The sequence below is a fragment of the Rhamphochromis longiceps genome, linkage group LG2, assembly GCF_057381845.1.
Source record: "Rhamphochromis longiceps isolate RC_006_pf linkage group LG2, R_longiceps_female_GT1.1, whole genome shotgun sequence".
In the NCBI taxonomy this organism is placed as follows: Eukaryota; Metazoa; Chordata; class Actinopteri; order Cichliformes; family Cichlidae; genus Rhamphochromis; species Rhamphochromis longiceps.
Window position 1 is genome coordinate 6,620,682 of NC_140558.1, and position 25,617 is coordinate 6,646,298.

At 37.0% G+C, this 25,617-nt stretch overlaps 1 protein-coding gene across 1 annotated transcript in view; it reads left to right on the forward strand.

The window, feature by feature from the left end:
• Positions 1–24,611, forward strand: part of rxfp1 (relaxin family peptide receptor 1) — an 89,049-nt gene extending 64,438 nt beyond the window's left edge. Inside the window, 16 exon segments of the mRNA XM_085416036.1 lie at positions 575–658; positions 5,036–5,141; positions 7,064–7,135; positions 7,850–7,921; positions 8,223–8,294; positions 8,448–8,519; positions 9,428–9,496; positions 9,624–9,695; positions 9,925–9,996; positions 11,737–11,808; positions 12,837–12,908; positions 13,535–13,606; positions 15,958–16,187; positions 22,431–22,841; positions 23,085–23,303; positions 24,193–24,611. Coding sequence (XP_085272162.1) covers positions 575–658; positions 5,036–5,141; positions 7,064–7,135; positions 7,850–7,921; positions 8,223–8,294; positions 8,448–8,519; positions 9,428–9,496; positions 9,624–9,695; positions 9,925–9,996; positions 11,737–11,808; positions 12,837–12,908; positions 13,535–13,606; positions 15,958–16,187; positions 22,431–22,841; positions 23,085–23,303; positions 24,193–24,611 — 2,186 coding nt within the window.
• The last annotated feature ends 1,006 nt before the right edge of the window (positions 24,612–25,617 follow it).

The following is a 25,617-nucleotide window of genomic DNA, read 5'->3' on the forward strand; positions in this document are numbered from 1 at the left end:
CATCACGTTGGCAGAGTATAAAGAAAAAGGTTTAGCTCCAAACCAGCCAAAGGTGCATGCAACTAAAAGGAACACCTAGAAGCACAGTGCTTGTGTTCAAAATAAATATTAATGACATCACAAAGAGGGAACAAGGAACATAGTAGATAGGAATTGCACCAAAAACAAACAAACAAAAGAAACCCTATACCTTCACAAAAAACAATATGAGATAAACTGTTGTACATTTATTGACCAAAAAAATCACACAGTTACAATAATGTGGTACGAGTAGAACGCTGCAGTATCACTGAATAATCTGGAACAGGTGATTATTATTCTGACTTCCAAAAAACACATATTTCACAAACGTACGCAGTCAAACTGGTGGTTGTATAACAAGACTGCTCGAAGCATGCTCAAGGCCTTTTATATCTCGTGTAGACTTTTGTATCTCATAGCATCAATGGTGGGAAAAAATTTTGCCTTTTGTGAATCTGAAATACTTGATTTACCTCAAATTACACGTTTGGTTTTTGAAGGTCAAGAGATGACTCATAACTTTCTGGTGTGTCTGTCATATACTAATTTACAGGAGATAATAATGGATGGCCCCATCTTTTTGACAAGTATTTTGGAATGCCGAGTCATAACGCCAGGACCAAGTCCAATGTATGCTGTGAGTACCTTCATTTTAAATGTTAGAACTTTGTCCTTAAATCGATTATTTGTTTTTCACAATGTTTTATAGCAAATAGTTATTAATATATCAGATGTGCTTTCATGACAGTATTTACTTTCTGCTTTCGCTTGAAATTAAAACAGTAGACATTCCCTCATTACCGCATTGCAGGAATATCCTAGATGCGTGTCTTCGTTTGCCACTGAAATGTTTACATTATGTTTTGTTACTGTGATAAAATAGTAAAAGAGATGGAGTTCAAGGCAAACATGTTTAATGTTGCAAACTGTACAATAGGGCTGCCACGATTAGTCGACTGGTCACGATTACGTTGACTATTAAAATTGTCAACGACGAATTTAATAGTCGATGCGTCGTTTGAAGCTTTGTAAGATTCCAAAAGACGCAGGAATAAGTAGTAGGATTGAATAGTGTAATAACGGACTGAAACAGAAGATGGCAGCACTGCATGTACAAGGATGCCAGCTGCCGTTAAACCCTGAAGAAGTAGTAGTGTCCAGTATCATAGCTGTGTCCAAATTCAGGAACCGCATCCTCCTGTGCCCGCATTTGTAGGGCGATTACGTTACAGCGACACGGCGAAGACTGTCCAAATTCGAAGACTCCGACAAATGCAACCGACAAATGCTGGGACACATTTTGTGGGATTGACCGATTTACATAGTATGGGCAATAAAATGTGTATACCAGACTTATTTGAGTGTTGGTTTGATATAGCTTTTTTATTCTATTTTGCTGATGTCTTTTCATCTTATTCCGTTTCATACATGTAAAAAAGGAATTTTATGCATCATGACAGCTGCAATTTTAGTCTATTGTTGGTTTTGTCAAAATCTTTCTGTTTAACGATCAATCATGCATGCATGACCAATCTGTTTATGTAATTATTCTTTTAACTTGCCATCCGTACTATAAGTAACAAAGGCTTAAGCATGACAGTCTTAAGAAGATGAAATCAAATTGTCAAGCTTCGATTTTAGTCATCCAGTTTGGATTTTTCTTTTCCCATTATATGCAACTCTTTCAGTTCATGCTATTTAATCTGCCAGTTGTTTGAAAGCTATCTATTATCCACACTGTGCTCACTGACAAGCAGTGTATTTTCTATTCTACATAGAATAGAAAATAAAGACTAGATGCATAACTTTGTGTCCCCAAAAATGAAGCCTTGCAGGCTAAGTTCCTTTTGAGAATGAGAATCAGTAGGATGATAGCTAACGTGACAGCTAATTAGAGATGCACTACTGCACTGACCGGTGACCGCCAGTCAACCTCCCAGATGACTCCCATATGGGCATGTGTTACGCACGCACAGCAGTGCAGGCAAATAGTCACATATATATTTTTTGTCATAACACATTGATGTCAGGATCTGAAAGCAGAAGGCTCTGCCTCCCATACTACTATTAAACATCCTAGGAACCACAAGTAAGCCTGCTGTCTGAGAGCAAATTACTCTATAGGGGTGATAAAGTACTGTGAGGTCTTTAAGATTACATGGGGCCTGATTGTTTAATATCTTGTATGTGAGGGGAAGGATTTTAAATTTAGTTCTGAATTTAATAGGGAACCAATGTAGAGTAGACAATATGGAAGAAATACCCTTCTCTTTCTAGTCCCTGTTGCCACTCTTGCTCAATCAACTCAAGGCTTTTCAGGGAGTTTTTACAACAACCTGATAATAGTGAATTACAATAATCCAGTCTAAGTAATAAATGCATGAACAACTCTTTCAGCATCCCTCTGAGACAGGATGTTTCCAATTATTGAACAAATGGAATAACAATGTCCTATATATGTATTTAATGTGCAAACTACAGTACTACTATAGCATACAGTACTATGCTATAGTACATAGTCAAAAATTACTCCAAATTTCATCACAGTGTTACAAAAGCCAAGGTAATACCACCCAGAATAAGTATCTGGTTAGAAACCATATTTCTAAGACTTTTAAGGCCGAGTACAACAACTTCAGTTTTCTAAATTTAAAAGCAGGAAATTGGAGGCCTTCCAGGTCTTTATGTTTTTAAGACATTCCTGCAGTTTAACTCATTCATATGTGTCACCTGTTTTCATAGAGAGATAAATGCATAGCTGTAAAAATGTATTCTATGCTAATGATACTGCCAAAGGGAAGCATGTCTAATGTAAACAGAATTGGTCCTAGCACGGAACCCTGTGGAACTCCATAATTAACCTTAGTGCATGAACATGAACAAACTGGAGTCTATTAGATACATATGATTTAAGCCACTACAGTGCAGTACCTATAATACCCACAACATGCTCTGTGATAAAATATTATGGTCAACAGTATCAAACGCTGCACTGAGGTCTAGTAGAACAAGCACAGAGATGAGTCCACTGTCAGCGGTCATAAGAAGATCATTTGTGACTTCACTAATGCAGTTTCTCTACTGATGAGCTCTACTGTTTTACAACTACTCTTTCAAGAATTTTGAGATAAAAGGAAGGTTAGAGAATTGCCTATAATTTTCATGTGTTGGTGTCTGTGGCTTCTATACTTTAAGCAGTCACTGACAGCAAATGATTTTCACTGAAGCATTAAAAAGTATCCTCATGTTTAAAATGTTTGTATGTGCCTTTGTGTATTTAATTTTGAGTGTCTGAAAATAGAGGACTATTTATAAAAATGGCTGTAAACAGTTAGTGCATTTTTTGTAAAACCCCTTTAATTAAAGCTGAACTTTATTTTTCTTTATTATTTAAAATCCACTGCTGCAAAGCTTTAAAAAAATGTGCCCAACAAATTATGTATCTAATTGTAGAATGCAGCACAATAACAAGTCTTTTTTTTCAGCTGCATAATAATTTAACTAACCTCTTTTGAACAATTATTTAGATCAGATTTGCCCCTCTGTTTCCCCATCTGCTTAGTCCAGGGAGCACTGTTTCAGGATTGTGATCAGTGTGACCAAATGGCTTGTGAATATCATCACATAAATCTGATATTTCAACCCAGAACATTGCTTCAAGTGTTAGTAATACACCTAGCAATGAGCTTAACCAGCAATACAATCTGTTGTTGAACTAGCACATAGCTACATTAAAATAATGATAGTGTGGTTCACAATTTTTATCAGTTATTATAATTTCTTCTTGAATAATTTGCAGAGCCATTTGCAAGGTATCATAGGGATATGGGGACCATAATTAGACTAATTGTTTTCAAAGACATTGTCACAATTACTGCAATTATAAAGCAGAAGTAAACAAATTACTCTTGTTGGGTTTTCTTTTAAATTAGCTGTTTACTGATAAAAAAAATAATCAAAATGTTACAGAACAAAACATTATCTGTGTGGAGACTGTATTACCTGAAACAGATATAAACACGCCTGGATGTCATATTTCTCACAGTTTTTCACAGTTAGAGACTTGACACCCTCTGTGAATTTGCATCTCTTAATTTCCTCACTTCCTTTACTTTGTGATTTACGGAGAAGACAAATATGTTTTATATAAATTTTGGCCATACAGTAGCTACTGTGACCTCATCTACTGGTTTATGGATTGATAAACCCATGGATTATCTTAGATTATTTGATGGATAACTTGATAAAATTGTTCCATATTGCACAAACACCATAAAGAAGGTTCAGCGTTCGATGGTTCAAATTAATTAAGGTGCCTCTTAGCTGACTCTTAGGTGCCGGCATCTACATGCAAGTGTTACTCAAAGATGTCAAACCTGCATGCTAATACATCAGCCCATCTGTGGTTATCTCAAAGGGGACAGTTAGCTGTCTAGACCAAAACAATTTGTAGCAGGATGTAAACATGTTTATTTCTGGAGTGGATCTAAACATTGGGTCCCAAATGGCCACTTGAGGAACTGCAACTTAGGCCACTTTTGCTTTGGCTTAATTATTCAGCCCTTAAGGCTGCGACTTCTACAGAATCCATTTCAAAATTTTCTCTCACCATCTCTCTGGTTGAAAATGTGTTTTCTCTCACAGGCAAGCTTTTCATTGACTTCCTTTTATGGCTCATTTTGACACATCCTCAAAATATAATTTAAATTCATTGGAGCCAGTAAAGTCTGGTTAGACAATTTTATCTGCTTCATTTAATCACATCTTTCATATTCAAATTGGAATTTAATCAAAGGTAATCACAGCTGGCTTATCCTGGGAATATTTAGTAAGTCTTTTATTAATGATTGCCCACCTGTTCATCCCAAAAGTCACTTTTAATAAATTCTGCTTTCATTTTCTTTTTCTCTCCTGCTTAATCCAGCAGGATTGTGTTGTTGTTCTTCAAAACAGCTCCACTATTGACACTTTTGACCATTTGTTTATCCTTCCCCTGTCTCCTCCATTGCTCTAGTGCTTGGTGTGGTTCCTGAGCTCTGCCTGTGCCGGGACCTGGAGCTCGACTGTGACGGGGCTCATCTTCAAGATATCCCAGTGGTAGCAATGAATGTCACTATGATGTGAGTAGAAAATAACCCCTGTTTTTCTTCGATACTTTCAAACTCAAGCAATGTCCAGAAAGACAGTCATCAGCAGCGATTACTGTCACAACTTGCGAGAATTTTTGTAGCAGACATTTGCCACTTCAAACATCACTTGCCACTGTGAATACCTGTCATTGCCACAACTTGAAAGGTAAAAAGTGAAAATTATTGCCTGAGACATGGCACTCAAAGAACTCAAATCTGTTGGACAATTCTCTGAGAGCAAAGATGGTGGTAGAAGTAATCCTTCTCTGGGAAAAAAAAGTCTTTTAAATTTTTTTTCTTTTAATTTATTCTTTACATGAAAGTTAAGTTCAGCAATATACTACTTTAAACAAAATGCATGGATATATTTCAACAAGACCACTCAGTGTTGAGACTTACTGTTAAAAGCTATAAAAGCTAGCCCGTACTCATTTAAAATATGGCTTTTTTATCAGTACAATGTACAACATCCAGAATCAGATCAACTATGCTACCATAAGCCCAACACCTATGTTACAAATTTAGCCTTCAAAATGTGACATTAAGACAACTATAATGTATGTGGAATAAATAATAAAAGGCTCATTAATCACATGTCCTCACAGACTGACTGGATGCGTCGCAAGCACACTCATTTATAGAATTCCCTGTTCAACAGTTGGACCAGCTTCTAAATATATGACACATACAGCACATCTTAAGGTGTGAGTGTATATTCTGAGCATATTAGCAGTAAACATGTTGCAATGATTTACAAATGTCAGAAGGTACAGAAAGTACAAAAATGTTAATAATTTAATACTAGTAATATTTCCATAATGTGGAGGGGCCCTTTTGCCAGATCTCAGCCCAAAAGAGCATCTTTGGGTTGTAGTGATCCTGGAGTTATACATTATGGAAGTGCAATCAATACGTCTTTAGCAGCTGCTAAATGATGATGCTGTCAAAGTCTCTCATAACTAAAATCTCAGAAGAGTATTTCCAGCAATTCCTTGAATCTATTCAATGAAGAAAAAGCAATTTTAAAGGCAAAGTAAGGCCCAACCCTGTTAGTAATCAAGTAATTTTGTAATTTTGTTTAGTTTTGTTTTCATTTCTTTTAATGGATTGTCAGTTAAAATAAATAACACTGACTTTTTGTTCTAATGAATCATCACCTCGCTTCCTTTCATGAGCCCATTATAATTATCTTGCCCACTACAGGGCTATGAAACAATCTAACTAGGAGTCATAATTAACTGCTTGCACAAAGAGCCTCTGGGAGAAGACGGTCTCTACTTGCCAGCTATCCAAGAAAAACAAAGTTAAAGTAAACAAAGTTAGAGAATGGTGCACCAAAGGGGATTGCGTTAATAGTAAGACGTTTTCCCAAATGTGAAAAAACTGACTACTTCTGCTTGATAGAATAGTGCGTGAGAAGATGAGCTTTTAATCATCCTTTAATCCTTTAAAAGGCTTGGAATCAGCAGCTGAATCAGTTGGTCAGTTCAGGGTCTCTTGACCCTGATATGGTCTCTTGGCAGAATTTAAAAGACCACTAAGCTGTAGCTTGTAATGTTTACAGATTAATGTTTCTGGTAACTGGCTTAGTCAGAAAAAGTAAGTTGGACATTATAGGGAGTTTTTGTCTTTTTATATGTATTTTATGTGGATAATCCAGTTAAGATATTAACATATTAAAATATTAAAATCTGTATATCAAAAATCTTCTTTGAGTAAATTAAAATGCCTGCTATGTAATAAATAAATAGAATCAGCGTAGTGATGTTATGTTTCATTTTAAATCGTTTTTAAGATTCACAGCCACAAAATCCCATTAATCATAGTCAGAAGAAACATGCTGTCCAAGTGTCCAAAGGTGAGTGGTGCTTTTGGTTTCAAGCAATAAACATGTAAATGTCCCTGTCTCTCAGGTCCCTACAAAGGAATGGGCTTCAGAAACTTAGAGCGAACATATTCTTTAAGTACCAGAGCCTGCAGAAACTGTGAGTGTTCCATTAATTGTGGATTACATGCTATTTATGTTCTTTTATTGCATTTGTAGTCTTATTGTCTTTCTACAATATTCTTTTCTGTTTTTTATATTGTTTGTTTTTTTCTTTAAAAAATAAAAAAAGCTCCACACACAATAGATCAGGTGCTATAACCCTACCCTATTCATTGAGTAAAGCATCTTCACTCTACCTTGACCTGGCAAATGCAACAAATAAGCATCACATCTATAAAGCTGGTATGTGTAAGCTAAGAGGACTGCTGGGAACGTTGACAGATTTGTTCTGCTTTGCATACAAATTCATTCATTGTCCACTTGTGTTGTTTATCAGCCTCACACAGTCACACTGACAATGGCAACATGAGAATAGGTCTTATCCCTCGCCAGAAACTATTTGGTAGCTTTTGCTGGACTGAAAACTTCCCTGAGATGTGTATAAACAAACATTAGAATGAATTGCCGTGTGTGAAAACACAAGACAAAACACAACTGTCAGCAGGGGTTTGTCGAGCTCGTAGTGTGCAATATAAAGGAGTATTCTTGGAAGAGATTATCATTATTTGATGTGAACGATTTCATTTACGCAAAAGTTGCACTTGAGCAAAGGCATTCGGGCTTTATGGCTTAGTATGTCTGTTTTGTTTTGTTTTTCTGATAGCTATCAAGTAAAAATAAAGAAAATATTTTGTGCTTTATGTATGGATAGATATCTCCAGCACAACAAGATTCAAGATGTGAGTCCTGATGCATTTAGAGGGCTGTATAACCTGACAAGACTGTAAGTTTGTTACATTTTTGCTTTACGTGTAATTTGATAATACACACTCTGAGTTGCATTGGTTTCTTATCTGTTCTTAAAATGCAGAAAAGCATTAGTTCACTTGCAGTAGTTAATTTTGGCAACCTAGCACATCCTGCTTCTTGACATTAACAAGGTATGCTTGTATATGAACATTCACTTTAAGAGGATAGATTATATAAACTGACCAATGATGAACTGCTTTTGGAAGGTCAACACCACTTACAAATTGTTATCAGCATCTGGTGCAGGTAACCTTCCATTGTCTTTCTGTATGTAGATATCTGAGCAACAACAGGATATCGGTTTTAATGCCTTGGGTGTTCAGGGATCTGCACAAACTGGAGTGGTTGTATGTATCCAGCTTTTATAACATATATCACCTTTTATTTCTTCTTCTTGCTTTGTGCTTTTTTTAATTACTTTCAGGTATGCACGTCAGTGAATGCAGTTTTGTATTGTGCAAAACTATATTCTATTTTTGATGTATTTGTTTTTACTCTAGGATTCTTGAAAATAACAACATCCATCAAATATCCCCCACGACCTTTTCAGGACTGAACTCCCTTGTTCTATTGTGAGTCATTATTTTGACTTTTTTGTGCTGCAAAGGCTTTCAGATCATCGAAAGTGGTGCTATTAAGAGTGCTTGGCAGCTACGTGTCACAGTCTGGCGAGGGCAGACTGTATGAATTGAAAAAGGACCCAAAATGCAGACTCCAAGGAACAGGGAACAAAACTTTAATGTTAACAAAAAGCGAGCCGTTTAATATGGCTGGAAAAAAAGGTACAAACAAAGGGCAAGGCAAACTGAAGCAAAATTAACAAACCTAAACTGGGAAATCTAAACAAACAATAAGAAAAACCTAGACAAGAAACTTGGAAGCATGGCATAGGAAACATGGCGTGGACAACAGACGACCTGACAATCACACACTGAAAACAGAGGACTTAAATACACAGGAGGTGATTAGGGGAAGTGGAGACACATGAGGAAACAGCTGGCACACATGAACATAATGACGTCACAGTGGGAGAGTAAAACTGAACATGATGAACACAGAACACCAGACCTCTTCATAATAAAACAGGAAACATAATGAGACATAGACATGACAACCCGAACTTGACAACGTAAGACACAGACATGAAACGCATGAAGAGCAGGGGAGATTTAACATGGTTGGAAACACGAGGGGAAAATAATAACTAGAAACACTTAGGCATAATAATACAAACTTGATAACATAAGACACGCAGCATGAAACACGAAGGGTGAGGGGAAGCTTAAATACAGGGGAAGAAAACACAAGGAGTCTAATAACCAAATGAACTTAGATAACCTAATGAACAAAATAAACTCAAACTTAAAACGCTGGGTCAAAAGACCCAGGACCATGACACTACGAGCAAATGAGTGTTCTTTCTTTGAACTTTAAGAGAAAAGCCTTTCACCTTCTTTCATTTTGTCTTGCTGATTGACAGGGTTTTGTTGAACAACTCTTTGACAAAGCTGGATGACATCTGTCGAGAAATGCCCAGATTAAATTGGTTGTAAGTAGAATGTCAAAAAAAAAATCTAAACTTCTCCTAACATACAAGTGCCAATTTGCGATCAATCTGTTCTTTGTGAGCAGTTTGGGTGCATTTGTCTGTGTTCATTTGATAATATGTTGTGCAGGGACCTGGAAGGAAATCTCATTGAAGTGATTGGCAATGCCTCATTCAGCTCATGCACCATGCTGACAGTTCTGTAAGTATAAATCTACATAATTTATTACATGGCTGAGGTGCAGTCTTTGCATTTACATTTTTTCTTTTGCTGCAGTTCCTGTTAGAGGATTGCAAATCAACCTTAGTTTCATACAAATTGATGAACTGTACTATCCTAGGTGTGGGATCAATTCTGGCAGTTCATTAAATGGGATTAAGGTAGGAAAAATAGTCATATAATTCTTTCTGTGTCTGTTGCCTGTCTCCAGGGTTCTGCAGCGAAATAGGATCAGCTACGTACATGAACAGGCTTTCTCAGTCCTGCAAAAGCTTGGAGAATTGTAAGTAAAAATATTTTGCACAAACAAACTTCAAAAAACAAAACAAAACTCTCTGGATTGTGCCAAAAAAAAGCTGAATTGAAGCCATGTAAGATGTGGATTTTGAAGATTCATTGTGATTAATGACTCAAGAAGTTCCAAAAGAACAGAAGGAAACGACAGCATTTAAAAACACTATAAATGCTCTGTTCTATTAAAAAAAGCACTGAAATAGCCAGATCTATGCTTTAATCGCTTCCAAAGATTATCCTAGACGTCATTAAAACCGTCTGTAACACCTAAGATACAGCAGCTTCCTGTCTAAGAAGGACAAACATCAAACACTGCTCAGTGCAATAACCGACATCATTTAAGGACGTGTCTAATAAAGTAACATTTAGCTCAAGGGTTTGTAGAAAACCCCTGTGGAAAGGCAGGGTGCACCCGGGACAGGTTATCAGTCTCACAGAGACAAACAACCATTCAAGATAATATTCACTCCTGTAGCCAGTTTACAATCATCAGTTAATTACAATCAGCAGTCCTTGCTGCGCCATCTACTTGACTAACATCTGTATAGACCACTTCAGGTCTCACTTGTATTCTGATACGTTATGGAATTTGCACAGGTGTCACATGAATAGAACTGAGTAATTTAGAAGGAAATTTGATTGAGATCAGCGGTTATAATTGAGCATTTTATAGTCATGTTGATGATCCATGAACTTCACATTTTTATTGTGTCTGTGCTTTAATTCTAACAAGCAACAGTCAGTGGCTTTAAATGTGGAACTTCTTAATACTTTTTGACAATGGCAATTTGATCTATATAGCACATTCAATTATATGTAGAGTTCAGAAGATATAAACCCAGTGTAGGTTTTATATGACTTAATGCAGTTAAAACAGCAAAATAAAGCCCCCACACCAATGTCAAAATCATGAATAATCAAAATCACTGACTTTTATCTGGTATTGTTATAGTAGCAGTGTGGATAGAAAGAGTTAATCCATGACTGGGAAACCTCCTGTGTACGGTTAACATCAGTTAGTCTTTAATTCTCTTCAAAAACTGTGAGTTCAAACATCCAGTCATCCACCCATTCACACACTGGTGATGGCAAGCTACATTGTAGCCACAGCCACCCGGGGGCGCACTGACAGAGGCGAGGCTGGCGCCACCGGGCCCTCTGACCACCACCAGTAGGCAATGGGTCAAGTGTCTTGCCCAAGGACACAACGATCAAGACTGTCGGAGCTGGGGCTCGAACCGGCAACCTTCCAATTACAAGGCAAACTCCCAACTCTTGAGCCACATAAGAAACCACTTGGACATAGACATTTATATTTAATGATGAAGAGGGATAGTAGGTTAAATATATAATGCATTAAAGCCATACAACCACAACATTCACAGTGCTGCAGTTGGTAACACTGAATCTTCAAAATAGGGTAACTGTGAATGTATTATATTAATGCAGTCTGGGAAACCTGCTGTGGATGGTCACTAATGAAAAACGTGGCTACAACAACCCACCATAAGCATAGTGTCAGTATTCAAAGGACTTTACATTTTTTGTTATTGCTGTTTTTCAGCTTGCCTGTCATTCTATCCACCCCCTCTCCCTTAACAGAGTTACTGAGGGTGGATCTTCCTTTGAAGATCTGTATGCATCCATCAAATGCCCAGTGTTGTACATCAATATTTATTCATTGTTCTTTATTTTTGGAGAACTGATGTGGATTTGTCTGTGCACACAGGGATCTATCCAGAAACAGACTGGCAGGAATCCCTCCGAATCTCTTTGTCTTACTTGAGGATTTGCTCCAGCTGTGAGTTCTCTTTATACAAATACCCACAGACGCATAGTTCTGTATGCGGATACCTTTCCCATAGCCTTCTCTATGGCTATTTATATCTTTGTAGTCATCGAGAATGACAGCAGACTGACAGTTTGTCATTTTGCAAAAACTAGACATAGTTTCATGTTTTCAATGAAAAGTGTGTATACAGACTTTGACTAAACTGTAGTAAATTTTGCTGGGGGTTTTGTACTACCTTTTAATTTTTAGAACTTATGATGAAAAATTGCAAATTGCAAAGATAATATATGATTGTATCAGTTTTAAATTAATGTTCTGTGAAGGGGTTATGTACGGCTGGTTAGTTTAATATACAATGACAAGTCATAATTTATTGAGCAAGTACATGTTATGTAAGCATTAATTTTATGAAGAGTTATTAGAAGCTGAAGCTATGAAACACATGAAAGAGTGAAGTATTTACCTTCTTTTAATTGAAAAATGATAAACTGGTAATAACTAAATTGCTCAAAGAATGCAAAAGACAATTCCCTTATAATAAATTATAAATAGCAAGGATAATATCATTGTGATATTATTGTGTTTAACATTGTTATACAGAATAATTGTAGATTAAATACAGAAAATACTACAAAAATAGTGTCAAACTGTGGTATAGCATCTTCCTAGGGATTATAAATTTTAAGCAGAAGACAGTCAATACACTGATTCCCTAACCACTAATAAATATGCTGGTGGGAGGATAACAAGCTAGAAAATGAACAGAGGAAGGACACACCTTTAAGATGTGAAGCAGGAGGTAATGTGACAGTATGACAAGAAGATAAACATGTGGGCGGCAGCTGACATGCATAAAATGCTTCTAGACATATTTAAATGTCACTGGTGTTCTATTTGTTTTCATGAAACTGCATCACTGAAGATTGCTGTGCTTTGTTTCCGTCCTCCCATGCATAATGTACAGTGAACTGTAATTTCATTAATCATTTATGTGTGTGTGCTGTTCATTGTTGCTTATTTTCCCCTTTTTTCTGCAGAAATATATCGTACAATCCCATCATGGAGCTGCAAGTTGACCACTTTGATAAGTTACATAAGTTAAAATCATTGTAAGTATTTGATGATGCATCCTTGATAACATTAAAATTTTAAAAAAATCAATGTTTAGCATTAAATAAAACTGAGTTAATCAATAAATTGATATCAAGTAACCACACAAACTCGGTTTACAATCAACCTTTTATGTAAATATACAGGTTTTTTATTCTAATTCATTATTTTTTTACTATATCATATTTATTTTACTTTCATATTGATCTTATCTTATTGATCTTATCTTTCATGTTGGTGCCTGTCCAATTACTTTGGTCAGCTCCAGTTTTTGATTTGATTAGTTTGACTAGTTTGAAGAAGGTTATCATTTTTTAATGTTTTTCCATTTTTGAGAACCTCAGTATATTCTGCATATTGCTGTTTGAGACATTCCGGCAAGTGATTGTCATACTTCTTCTTCATACGCACAAGCTTGAATTCACAAAAGTCAAAATCTAAATAAACAGAAGACTAAAAATGTCTCTTTCTAGTAGAAATGTCCCCCATTTAGGCCTTGAAAGGCCATTTACCAAGAAGAAGATTTGGTGAAAACACGTTTTCACGTTTTTGTGTACAAAACAAATCAGCATACTGTATTGTGTGTGGCATCAAACTAAGACAAAATCATCTTTATATTTGTTAGGAGCATAGAAGGAATAGAAATTGGAAACATTCAGCGAAGGATGTTTGAACCACTCAAATACTTGACTCATATGTAAGTACTCCATTGTGATGGTCTATGTTTAAACAGTAAATCCTTATTGTTCAGTCTGGACTGTCATAGAGACAATGTGTTACTCACACATAGAAATATTATCCTAGTAATGAGCTTTGAGCTGGCCTTATTGAGACTGTCAGACTCCTCTTCCAACCAGGAGATGATTAAGTCAAGCTTAGTGTAATCCTTCTTTTCTGTTGCTAAAACAACTCAAGATACATCCATGTAAGTCCTGAAGAGATGCAACAAGACAGAGAACATGATAAGATGAATGCCTCTTCACCCTTGGATACAGTCACAGAGATTCTTTAACGTTCCCTTTGTAATAGTGCTTCATACAAGTTTTAGTAAGTGTCAGCTGCATTCAAATCTATCTTATTTTGCAGAAGTAAAATGCATTTTAAAGCAGCAGTGCTCAAGCTACTTCATTCATAAATATTTTGATATATGCCAGCACCCTACCTTAGACATGAATGGAATAGCATTTTTATTTCACAAAGCAATTTAAAAAATAAATTTAAAGTTGCATCTCTATTTGAAGAAATTGTTGCACCTATTATTCAGAAAACTCCAGAAGTAAAGCAGTGAACTGTTTTCAAAGGGATTGTTTCTTTATAAGAGTGCATTTCCATAAAACATGTGCATTAACTAAAGGGACTTAAAAAAAAAATAAAAAAACATAGTTAATTTTTGAACATCGTGATTTGATCGCAATTTAATTGTCATAAAAAGGTCATTCCGCTTTGGTTTTGAAGAGCGAGCACCAGCATGTGTTTGACATTTGAGAAATGTGAAACAAATATTGGCCAATTATTAATTTTGCACTCAATTCATATTTTCCTGGATGAATTCTAATAGCACTGAGGATGCTCTGACTTTCCAAATAGAGACTACTGTCAATACTCTGTAAATTATTGCCATTCCTTTAATACTATAGCAATAAAATAACTGATTAACATATAGTAAGCAAATTAACATTGTAAGGACAGTAGCATGTTCACTTTGACATTTAGCTATGGGCAATGTTGGAAGCTGGAAAATAGTTTGATTTGTTGAAATGTCATTTTTAATTACTGTAAGGACTAGAGCAGGGCAATATGACCAAAAATATTTATCACGATATACGTTTGAAAATTTATAATGATATAACTGACAATATAATTGACAGTAGACAAAATACTTTACAACTCCACAACTTTATTAGTGGAAAAAAAAATCAATGTATTTTCACTTAAACAAGCAGCAGTTTTTTATGTGCATGAAAGTTATATAAAAATTTAACAGTGCAAATGCAAATTCCTTGCTGATATTATGTTGAAGCACAGTACGTATCACTCCGCGAGGCTCCTGCCTACGATAGCCGCAATGCTCCGACAATCCATCAAGCGGTGCGGGTTTCTTAGCTTAGCAAAGTCGTACTAAAACATTTGACAGATTTTCGAGCGCCGTGTAGCACATAAAATCGTTTCGAGGTCAGTAGACTCAACCAGAATTCATACATAAGGCACACGGGATTATAAGAGGCTCTGTCGATTTTCAGAAAAATCAAAGGATTGATTTTAAGTGTGCCGTATTTTCCAAAATACGGCCGTCGCTAGCATGCGCTACCAAAAATAGTGCTTTGTTGTGTATCTGATGGACGAAAGCTAAACCAGTTCGACATCACTGAAGTTGCAGCATTTTTAAAAACCAATTCTGGTTCATCTGTTTCATTCAACGATCCGCTTTCGTCCTTCTCATTTTCCGTCGCCAGCATGCTTTTTCCGCCATGTGTGTATGAAAACAAAGGCACTGCGCATTCGCATTTTACCCATATTCTATCGCGATATTTCATTTTCTTATCTTTGCCCAATATTACACCGGTATTACCGTGAACGGTATGATATGGCCCAGCCCTAGTAAGGACCATAAATGACATGTCAATTTCTATACAGGGGTTGATGGTGGGAGATGGGCAGATAATTCAGCTGAATAAACCCTTTAATTCTTTCTTTGGATAAAATGATTACTGTTAAACTTTTGCAGGTCTCCACCTGGGTAGAAAGACAAAAGACAAAAGCACTCATTTTAATTTAAGTTGGCTTCTTGATTAGGTTTACCACCTTTAGAGTCTCACAGCTTCGGGTGCTATTATTTCCGTATAAAATTGGCACTTCAGATCACCAGAATACCCCTTCTTGCTTTATTCCTCTCTCTTATTTCTGCACCTGCCAGTATGTATAAAAAGAAAAGACATTTACAGTGTGGAATTTTCCTGTTGCCTTGATTGACCCGGAACCTTTTTGGTTCAAATAAACAATCTCCTTTTGTCTGTTGCTTAACCTTACACTTTTTTTGCGTGATTACAGCTACTTCAAGAAATTCCAGTACTGTGGCTATGCTCCTCATGTGCGTAGTTGTAAGCCCAACACTGATGGAATCTCATCCTTTGAGAACCTACTGGCCAATATTGTGCTGAGGGTCTTCGTCTGGGTTGTGTCTGCTACCACCTGCTTCGGCAATATCTTCGTCATCTGCATGCGGTCGTACATTCGCTCAGAGAACAAACTACATGCCATGTGCATCATCTCCCTCTGCTGTAAGTCACGTTACTACATTTAAAGTGGAAAACTCGTATAACTTTTAGGATATAACTTTTACTGGCTACAAAGATTTTATTGTTTGCTGTTGCAGTTTCTAGATTACAACTGACATATTCTTCCAACACTGTGTCCTTCTGATAGCCTTGAATGTCAAAGACAGCACAAAGCATGAAATTAGTTTCCACCGTGCCTATCACCATGTTTCAATAATAAAGGTTTAATATTAAATACACTGGCAATCCTCATGAATACTACTAAATGCAAAAAGCTGGCAGTTGATTAGATAAGATATTCTCATCATCCAAAGAAATAAAAAGTCATTAAGATAAGACATGATTAACATGATATGTAAAAATAGTAAATATATATTCAAACTTAACTCTTGTCATAAAACTGCTTTTATATATGATGCATACTAAGTGGCAAAAAACAGTTTTGACTGAGATACAGCTGAACTACACTCGCCAGTCACTTTGATGGGTTCAGCTATTCAGCTGCTTGTTAACACAAATCAACCAATCAAATTGCAGCAGCTCAAGGCATGTAGACAGGTTGACTCAAATTGACATTCGCTATAACCAAGGTATCTAGACGTGCATTTCTAAGTGCACAACAAATCACAAATCATTGTTGCTAATTATGCCGACCCGTTTATGATCACAGTTTAGCATTTTCTTTTATCTACTCACAAAAGGATAACAGCCCATGACACACTATGTCACAAAGCTCAAAACATCTCAAACTGGTTTCTTGAACATGACAGTAAGTTCACTTGTTCTCAAATGGCCTCTACAGTGACCTGATCTCAGTCTGTTAGAGCACCTTGGGACTGGAATGGGGAAACCGCATCATGTATGTGCAGCCAACAAATCAGCAGCAAATCTGGTATGATGCTATCATGTTGGTACAGCCTAAACTCTGAAGAATGTTTCCAGCATCATGTTGAGTTTGTGCCACAACAAAGTAAAGCCGTTCTGGAGGCTAAAGAGGATCCGACTTGGTTTAAATTAGATTTAAATCTTTCTTTTTGATAAAGCATATAGTAAGGGCTGGATCAGGTGACATGTAATCTTTAGTTATTATTAATCTTTGGCTTTCTCCCACAGCATGTCTTTGTCCTATCTTCCTCCCCTTACCGGTAACCGGTCGCAACTGATGTCCTGAGCCAGAGCCAGAGCTGTTAGTAAAAAGCTGTTCACGTGTTTTGTGGTTTCAAACACAGTGGAAAAGTAAATCCAGTCTTTTTGTGGAGTGCACTGGTGTGTGAATGTGATATGAGAACTGTTTTCATTAGCAAGTAGATTTTTGGCCAAAGAAAGCCAAAAATGAAGCTTATGATGATGAGAAAAGTAAAGCATTTTAAATATGACTTATTCTTTGCTACTTTAGCTGAAGAGTTTAAAAAGAGTATCTTAATGCAAGCAGGATGTGTTTGCATATTGCTTTTAATATGGCTATTAAAGGAGCGGAAAGAGTCAAGGAAGAAATGAACCAATAACAAAGTACAAACATGAAAGTGTTGAGTCATCCGTACTTAGAACTGGAACAAGACTTGACATGAATTAATTATGCTTGTATCAGCCATTGCCTTTTCCTAAGAAAGCCAAAGTATTCATGATCTTTTAGTGACTATATAGGAGCCCCATCACACAGTCGGCAAGTTTAATTTTTGTACCCTTACAATCTTTCTATGACACATTATAACATAAAAAACCCCAAAACATACAAAAGAAAACTTAAAAGCAATGTTTAGTTATTTTATTCCAGGTCCACAATTAATGCCTTCTAAAGAGCTTTGGTCTGATTCAGCATCAAAAGAATTACTAACAGGACTAACAGGACTAAGGAGGAGGATTTGAGTAATGAATTCACCAAACTATCAAAGAAATAAATGGTAAATGGTAAATGGCCTGTATTTGTATAGCGCTTTTAATCCATGACTGATGAAGCAGTGGGCAATTCATCAGAGGATATAAGTTGTGAATTAAATCACAAATTTAAGAAAAAAACATTGTGATAAACAGAATTGAAAGTAGGTATAAAAGAAAATAACAGATGGGGCTGGTAGTTATCTTTTAATTTCAGTTCTTTTTCTCTCCAAGAGTTTCAAGCATGAAACAATGGTTGGTGTACGATGCATAGTCATGTTTTGTATATCAAATTCCAATTATTCCAAGAGATGGAGATTGCACATTGAACAGTCTTTTAAGACAGATGTATAACGTCTCAGCTTGCTTTTTGAACTTCTAACCTTTTGTTAGTCAAAGGAGCTTGCAAAGAAAAGCGTCTGGACTTCTTTAAGTTGCTTGAAGACGTTTCACCTCTCATCCGAGAAGCTTCTTCAGTTCTAAGGTCAAATGGTGGAGAGTCCCAGATATAAACCTAGTAGGAGTGACCCCCCACAGAGGGACAAAAGGACCCCCTGATGATCCTCTAATCGCCTGAGCCAGGGTGTGAAAATGGGTGTGGGTCCCAATCAGCCAGAGTTTCGGGTGTGTTCATTGTGAAACCTGGCCCCACCTTATCATGCGAATTCCTGAGGTCAGATGGCCCAGGATGTGAGTGGGCGTTAAGGCGTCTGGGAAGGGATCTCAAAACTGGATTATAGATGGCAGAGAGTTGGTGTCGTAAACCCCCGCCTCTGTTCAAAGATGGTCGCTCACAGTGGACATAGATGGCTTCTTTCACTCCTCTTTCAAACCATCTGTCCTCTCCGTCCAAAATGTGAACATTGGCATCCTCGAAAGAGTGTCCTTTGTCCTTTAGATGCAGATGGACTGCTGAGTCTTGTCCTGTGGAGGTGGCTCTTCTGTGTTGTGCCATGCGCTTGTGAAGTGGCTGTTTGGTCTCTCCAATGTAGAGGTCTGAGCATTCCTCGCTGCACTGTACAGCATACACCACGTTGTTAAGTTTGTGTTTAGGAGTTTTGTCTTTCGGGTGAACCAGTTTTTGTCTGAGTGTGTTGCTGGGTCTGAAATGCACCGGGATGTCATGCTTGGAGAAAACTCTCCTGAGTTTTTCTGACACACCGGCTACATAGGGGATGACAATGTTGTTGAGTCTGTCCTTCTTATCCTCCCTCGCTGGTGTCTGATCTTCTTTTCTGTGCATCTTTGCTGACTTTATAAACGCCCAATTAGGATAACCGCATGTTTTGAGTGCTTCCTTTACATGGGTGTGTTCCTTCTTTTTCCCTTCAGGCTTAGAGGGAACATGTTCTGCCCGGTGGTGTAGGGTCCTAATTACTCCAAGTTTGTGTTCCAGAGGGTGATGGGAGTCAAAGAGGAAGTACTGGTCCGTGTGTGTGGGCTTCCGGTAAACTTCGATGTTGTGGTTGCCATTCTCTTCAATGTGCACAGCGCAGTCCAGGAAAGGCAAGCTCCTTTGACTACGATGACCTGGATGACTGAGAACCTTCACAAACATAACCTTGTGTTAGTTTGTTAGTTTTGAAGAGAAAGTTACATGCTCTCAAGAATTTCTGCCCGAGGGGGTACGCACAAGTTTTTGAGTGCATTGTCCTCCTCACCTTACTTGCAGCAAGCTGTAATGGGCTCATTACGGCAACCTAACAAAGAGACCCACTTCTTCTTGAGTGAAGGCTGTGAAGTGCATTTTTCATCAGTTGTCGCAAGGGGTGACAATCAAATTCCACACTGAAAAACGAACTTAACTAAGCAACACAAATTTGAGGTTTGGGCTTTAAATGTTGCTTTTTCTAACGTTTATATAAAGAAAAATGTTGTACAGTAGGGGTCAAAGTCTTAACAAGAAGGGCACCTCAGTGTCAACTAATTTATTTGTGTAATATACTGGGATGTTTATAATTTGGAGCTATTTGCATAAGAGGTATTTTGTTATATTTTATAATATTGTAATATAGATTGTAGTAATTACTTTAGTTTATTTAGTTACTGTTCTTACTGTCTTGGAGCAACTGTGACCACATAATTTCCTCTGGGATTAACAAAGTATTCTGATTCTGATTCAGAAACTCTAGTAGGTCTAGTGATGATACCTATAGTTTGTATTTGTTTAGACTTTTTATCATAAAAAATATTGGCTCCGCAGCTTATATTTACATTTGTAATCACATGAATATTTCGAACCCTGGAATCTACAGGTTTGTACAAAACTTCATATCCCATATTATACCATCTCACAACATCCCCAAAAAGTTTCTTGTTTTATCGAGAAAGTTTTCTTAGTCTTCAAATGCCCCCACAAACGTTCCATGGGGATGAAGGTGGGTGGCTTATAGAGCAAAATCAGTGACAGTTGATGTTTTTTCTTTCGTAGCTCTCGGAAAGCTTGTATTGTGGTCATTATTCTGCTGCTGAATAAATTATTTTCTAAAAACAGGAAAACCAAAAGATGTCTCTGATAAATGAAGTGTTGCTGTTGCAAATAGAACACTTTTTCCAATCAGAGAAATGCTGGTGAATGTTAATATATCCCCCAACTGTTATAGGAACTAATACTAATGCACTTATGCTGATTGGAGTCTTGCTTTTTCTTCTATAGCAAAATCTGTATGTGTTCATTTTTTTTCCCCAACTCTCAGTCTACTGAGCCTTATTATTGATCTTCTTATAGTCCGGTCACTCTAATTCCATTTGATCGTGCTTTGAATGTAAATAAGCAGTTTTACCAGTGCATGTAAAATGTCATAACCTCTTCAAAGGTTTTACTCTAATCATCATTTCACACAGAAAAAGCCCTTCTTTACTTTGGATAAAATCAATTTGACTTTGGACACCTCCATTAGTTGATACTGTGTTTCATCCTATTAAAATGTTGCTCACTGATACTTGCAGTGTGCTTAGTTGTGTTTTGCTGGAAATCTTGAGCAATGTCTGCAAGTTCATTTACTGTATTTGAAAAGGTTTCTCATGAATAGATCAAATCCACTTGTATTACATTTGAATGTTTTTTTAATGGAACAGATACTGTCATTGTCACTGTGCTTCCGCCTTGTTTGACCGCCATGTCATCAGCCAAAATAAAGGCTCACTTTTCGTTTGAACTCAGTTTCGTGTCTTCGCCTGTGTCTGAGTCCTCCACACACTCTCCACTCAGTCTGCCACTGCGGATCGTGACAAGATACAACTGAAAGAAATGAACCTTTTTTTAACATGAATAACATGACCTATTTTTTTCAAATTAGACTGAGAGACCCAAGAATACTCTGCAATATTAAATATTTCCCCATTTTACATGTCAGAATTTAGATTGCATTTAAATGTTAATCCTCAAACTCCTGGAACATTTCTTGGTTTAGATAAGATGTTTAAAAGTTTTGAAATTCAAGTGTAAAACTCAGCTGTTTCATTTTTGTTCAGAATCTATAAATATGCAGCACTGTTGTATGCTCCATCACGCCTGTGACCCTAAACTGCGGTTAACAGGATGGATGGATGAATGGGTATCCCTTACATGTTCTTTAATAATACGCAACATTTAAAGTGTGTGTCGATTTCTTCAAAACTGGCTTCTAACTAGCTGTGATATCATAAATCATTCTCCCCTCAAGTAAAATTTAACTCGGAAGAACCTTCCTCTTTGAGTAGAAGAACATAAAATCAGCATTCTAGTTTAAAACACTGAACATACATTATTCTGTTTCTCTTTCATTAGTTTTGCCTTGAGTTCTCTAGTTAATGTGTCAGTTTTGTTTCCCTTGAACAGAACAGAGCTAGTTTTTTTTTCCTATTCAAAGTCTTAATGCTAAGTTAAAATGAGCCCAGCCGCTACTCCTTTTCCTCAAGAGTTTCAGCAAGAATGCTAATGGGTCTATTTTTGCACCATTTCAAACTGATCATATCATTCATTTCCTTTTCATAACAGTTTAGACCGCATGAAAGACTGATGTTAGCCTATAGTATCCCTGGTTCCTCTTAATATGCATGGATTTCCGAGGTTGAGTGGCTGCTGTCAGCATGTTATCATTAATCTCCTTCTTACAGATTCAATCCTTTCATGTTGACCAATTTTTGAACTTGTCTTTTTTTTCAGAGCACTGCAGTGTTTATTTGGTGTTAAAATAAGTCCAACTGACATTGTGCTCACATTTCTTAATTAATCTAAAGTAATGAAACTACATTTTCTGAAGCAAAGCAGCCCAAATACATCGTTATAGCTACAGTATATGTTCAGCCAAATACTCCAGAAATATCAGGATGTAATCTTATACCAAAATCTCATAAGTAATTTGTAAATCAGCTGCTTTTTCTTCGCAGGTGCAGATGGGTTGATGGGCATCTACCTCTTCATGATCGGTGCATATGACCTAAAGTTTCGAGGCGAGTACAACCGGCATGCCCAGGCGTGGATGGATAGCAGCCAGTGTCAGGTCATTGGCTCTTTGGCCATGCTGTCCACTGAAGTATCTGTCCTGCTCCTCACATATCTAACGCTGGAGAAATACATCTGCATAGTCTACCCTTTCCAGTACTTGACTCCTGGCTGGCGACGAACTGTCACCATCCTTCTTGGGATATGGGTGTTTGGTTTTATTATTGCCTTCCTCCCATTAGTTTGCAAGGGGCTGTTTCGCAACTTTTACGGGACCAATGGTGTCTGCTTTCCACTGCACTCTGAACAACCAGAGACTCTATGGGCTCACGTTTACTCCGTCGTTATTTTCCTGGGTGAGGATTTGTTCTTGAAACAGTGCTTTGAAGATTTTTGTTCATGTTTTCACTTGTTTTGTTTTTTTTGTTTTTACTTCTTCTCCAAAGGTAACTGTAAAAGTACAGGTTCTGTATTTAGTATATGTGTTTTATATGTGGGGGGTTTTGCATTTATTTATTTGCTCTGGATGCAAAGATTTATTATACATGTACATTCAAGTACTGCAAATTTAAACTTGTTTGTATGAAATCTTTCCATAGGTCTTAACCTGGTGGCATTCCTCATCATTGTCCTCTCCTATGCAAGTATGTTTTATAACATCCAGAGAACAGGCACTCAGACCACTAAATATAGCAACCACATCAAAAAAGAGGTGACCATTGCCAAAAGATTCTTCTCTATCGTCATTACTGACTCCCTCTGCTGGATCCCCATTTTCATCCTCAAGATCCTCTCGCTGCTGCAGGTGGAGATTCCCGGTACAGTAAAAGAATGACAAGCATTTAAACAAACACTTTGATGAAAAAGAGCATTTTGAGTAAAATACTACCTAATTAGCCTCACAGTTTGCCTCTACAACATTTTTGGCCTCTTAACTCAGCTGTGTCTGCTGCAACTCACTAAAAGAAGCAGATGATTTGATGAATGCAGGCAGGTCTTTATAAGGGTTCAGCAGAATGTAGCTGCTAGACTTTTAACTAATGCCACATGGATACGATGATGGATGTGACTGATTACCTGTGTATAGATTTTATTATTTTTAATGACTTTTTTTTTTTTAATATCCTACTGTTTTACTGATTTTTGCTTTAAGATTATTCATGACAGGCTTCATTTTATTATTCATTATTCATTTGATTTTTTTTTTGTGACATCATCATTGACCAGGTCATTAGCAGTTTGTAATCACACGTCTTTGGCAAAAGAAAGTGATAATGTGTTGCTGATTTGTGTGTGATGAAGTAACTGGTTTTTTGGGGGGAGAAGTGGGTTAAGAATACATTTAAATGCCACGTGATGTGTTTTAGATGATTTTTTAAATTGATTACAGTGAATCAGAGCTGGCTACAGATACATTCTCTTGCAAAGCATCAGGTTGTAAAGTCCTGCCTTTTAAGGTCAAACGGAGCAAAGTGCTCCCAATATGGATTCATTCTGTGTTTTCTTAAAGTGTTTCCCATAAGTTTTACTACTGCATAAGAATGCCATTATGCATTAGATTATGCATGATGACAATTTATTTTGAGGTTAAGGATACTATTTGTATATCATTTTTAATTTGTGATGTCAGTAGTTGTTAAATGTAACAATCTAGACAGACTAAGTAATTAACACTGTAATTGTATTTCTTTCTCTGTTCTCTGACAGGTACCATCAGCTCCTGGGTGGTCATATTTATTCTCCCCATCAACAGCGCACTTAACCCCATCCTTTACACACTAACAACACGGCCTTTCAAAGAGACTATTGTGCAGGTGTGGGCTAACTACAGGCAGAGGAGGCCCCTCCTTAGCAGACACCCAGCTCATCATCCATCGCTCACTTGGCAGGAAATGTGGCCCCTGCAGGAAAACAGCCATAGTGTCAGCGTGGGGCAGGAATTTGAAGCAAATGGCACAAAGCCCAAGCTCACGCCTGTGGAAAATACTAATGAGGGGTACAATGACATTAAAGCATCAACCAGAAAGCAGGAAACACAACATACAGTGCTGTCAGTATGTTCTAAGACTGAAACACCACCACATACACACATTCACACAGGCACACAAACAAATTAACTTATGTAACTGTCTAATGGTAGAGGTACATGTACATGTTTGTATTGTCAACAAAACCTCACCTCAGTAAACTCAATTTCATTTAAGTTCGTTCATCTCAGCAGTTCATATTTACCCTCAGTTTAGTCACTTGTTAGTGTCTACATTCTTTGCAGTTTAAAAGGATTAGTTCTGGTATTTTTTTTTATTTTTATTTTTTGTCTTTTTCCCTCAAAATGTAACAGTGCATGTGTGCATGACCAGCAACGGTAACAGCCATCACAGCAGATAGGGGGACATACTTCATAAAATAATTTCTTAAATTAAGAAAACATGCTCCCTATGAATCCTGTTAAAGCCAGGCAAGTAAAATCTGGGGAACAGAATCTGTTATCAGTGACAAAAAGCTAATAATGATAATAACAATGGATTAATATGCAAACTGAATGATTCCCATCAATGACTTGACTGAAGCTCTTTTCAATGGGTGAGACACATTGAATATTCCATAGGATTAAAAAGAGTATAAACATTTAGGATATTAATAGATAGGGCAATGAAGGGCCTCATAATTATGACCTAGTGGCAGAGGCTGGAAAAACAAGGGGGTGATTGGTACAGTTAGACAGACATAAATCTTAGATAATAGTATTTGACTGATTCTTATATAGCACTTTTCTACTCTCCCAGAGTACTCAAAGCACTCTATACAACATGACACATTCAACCAATCTACAAGCACTTTCTCTAAACTGAGTGCTTTCTAACTACATTCATACTCCGACAGATGCATTGGAGAGCAACTTGGGCAATTGATACTTGGCATGCAGACTGGAGGAGCCAGGGATTGAACCACCAACCTTCCAATCAATAGGCGACCTGCTCTACCCACTGAGCTACCGCCACCCATTTGAATTTGACTTTATTTTTATTATTTAATTTGATTAAATTATGTGACATATTCGTAACATCCCAAACAAGGGTAGTTGAGAGAATCAGGAAATGCACAGGATGACATTAAGGAAAAGAATGGGCT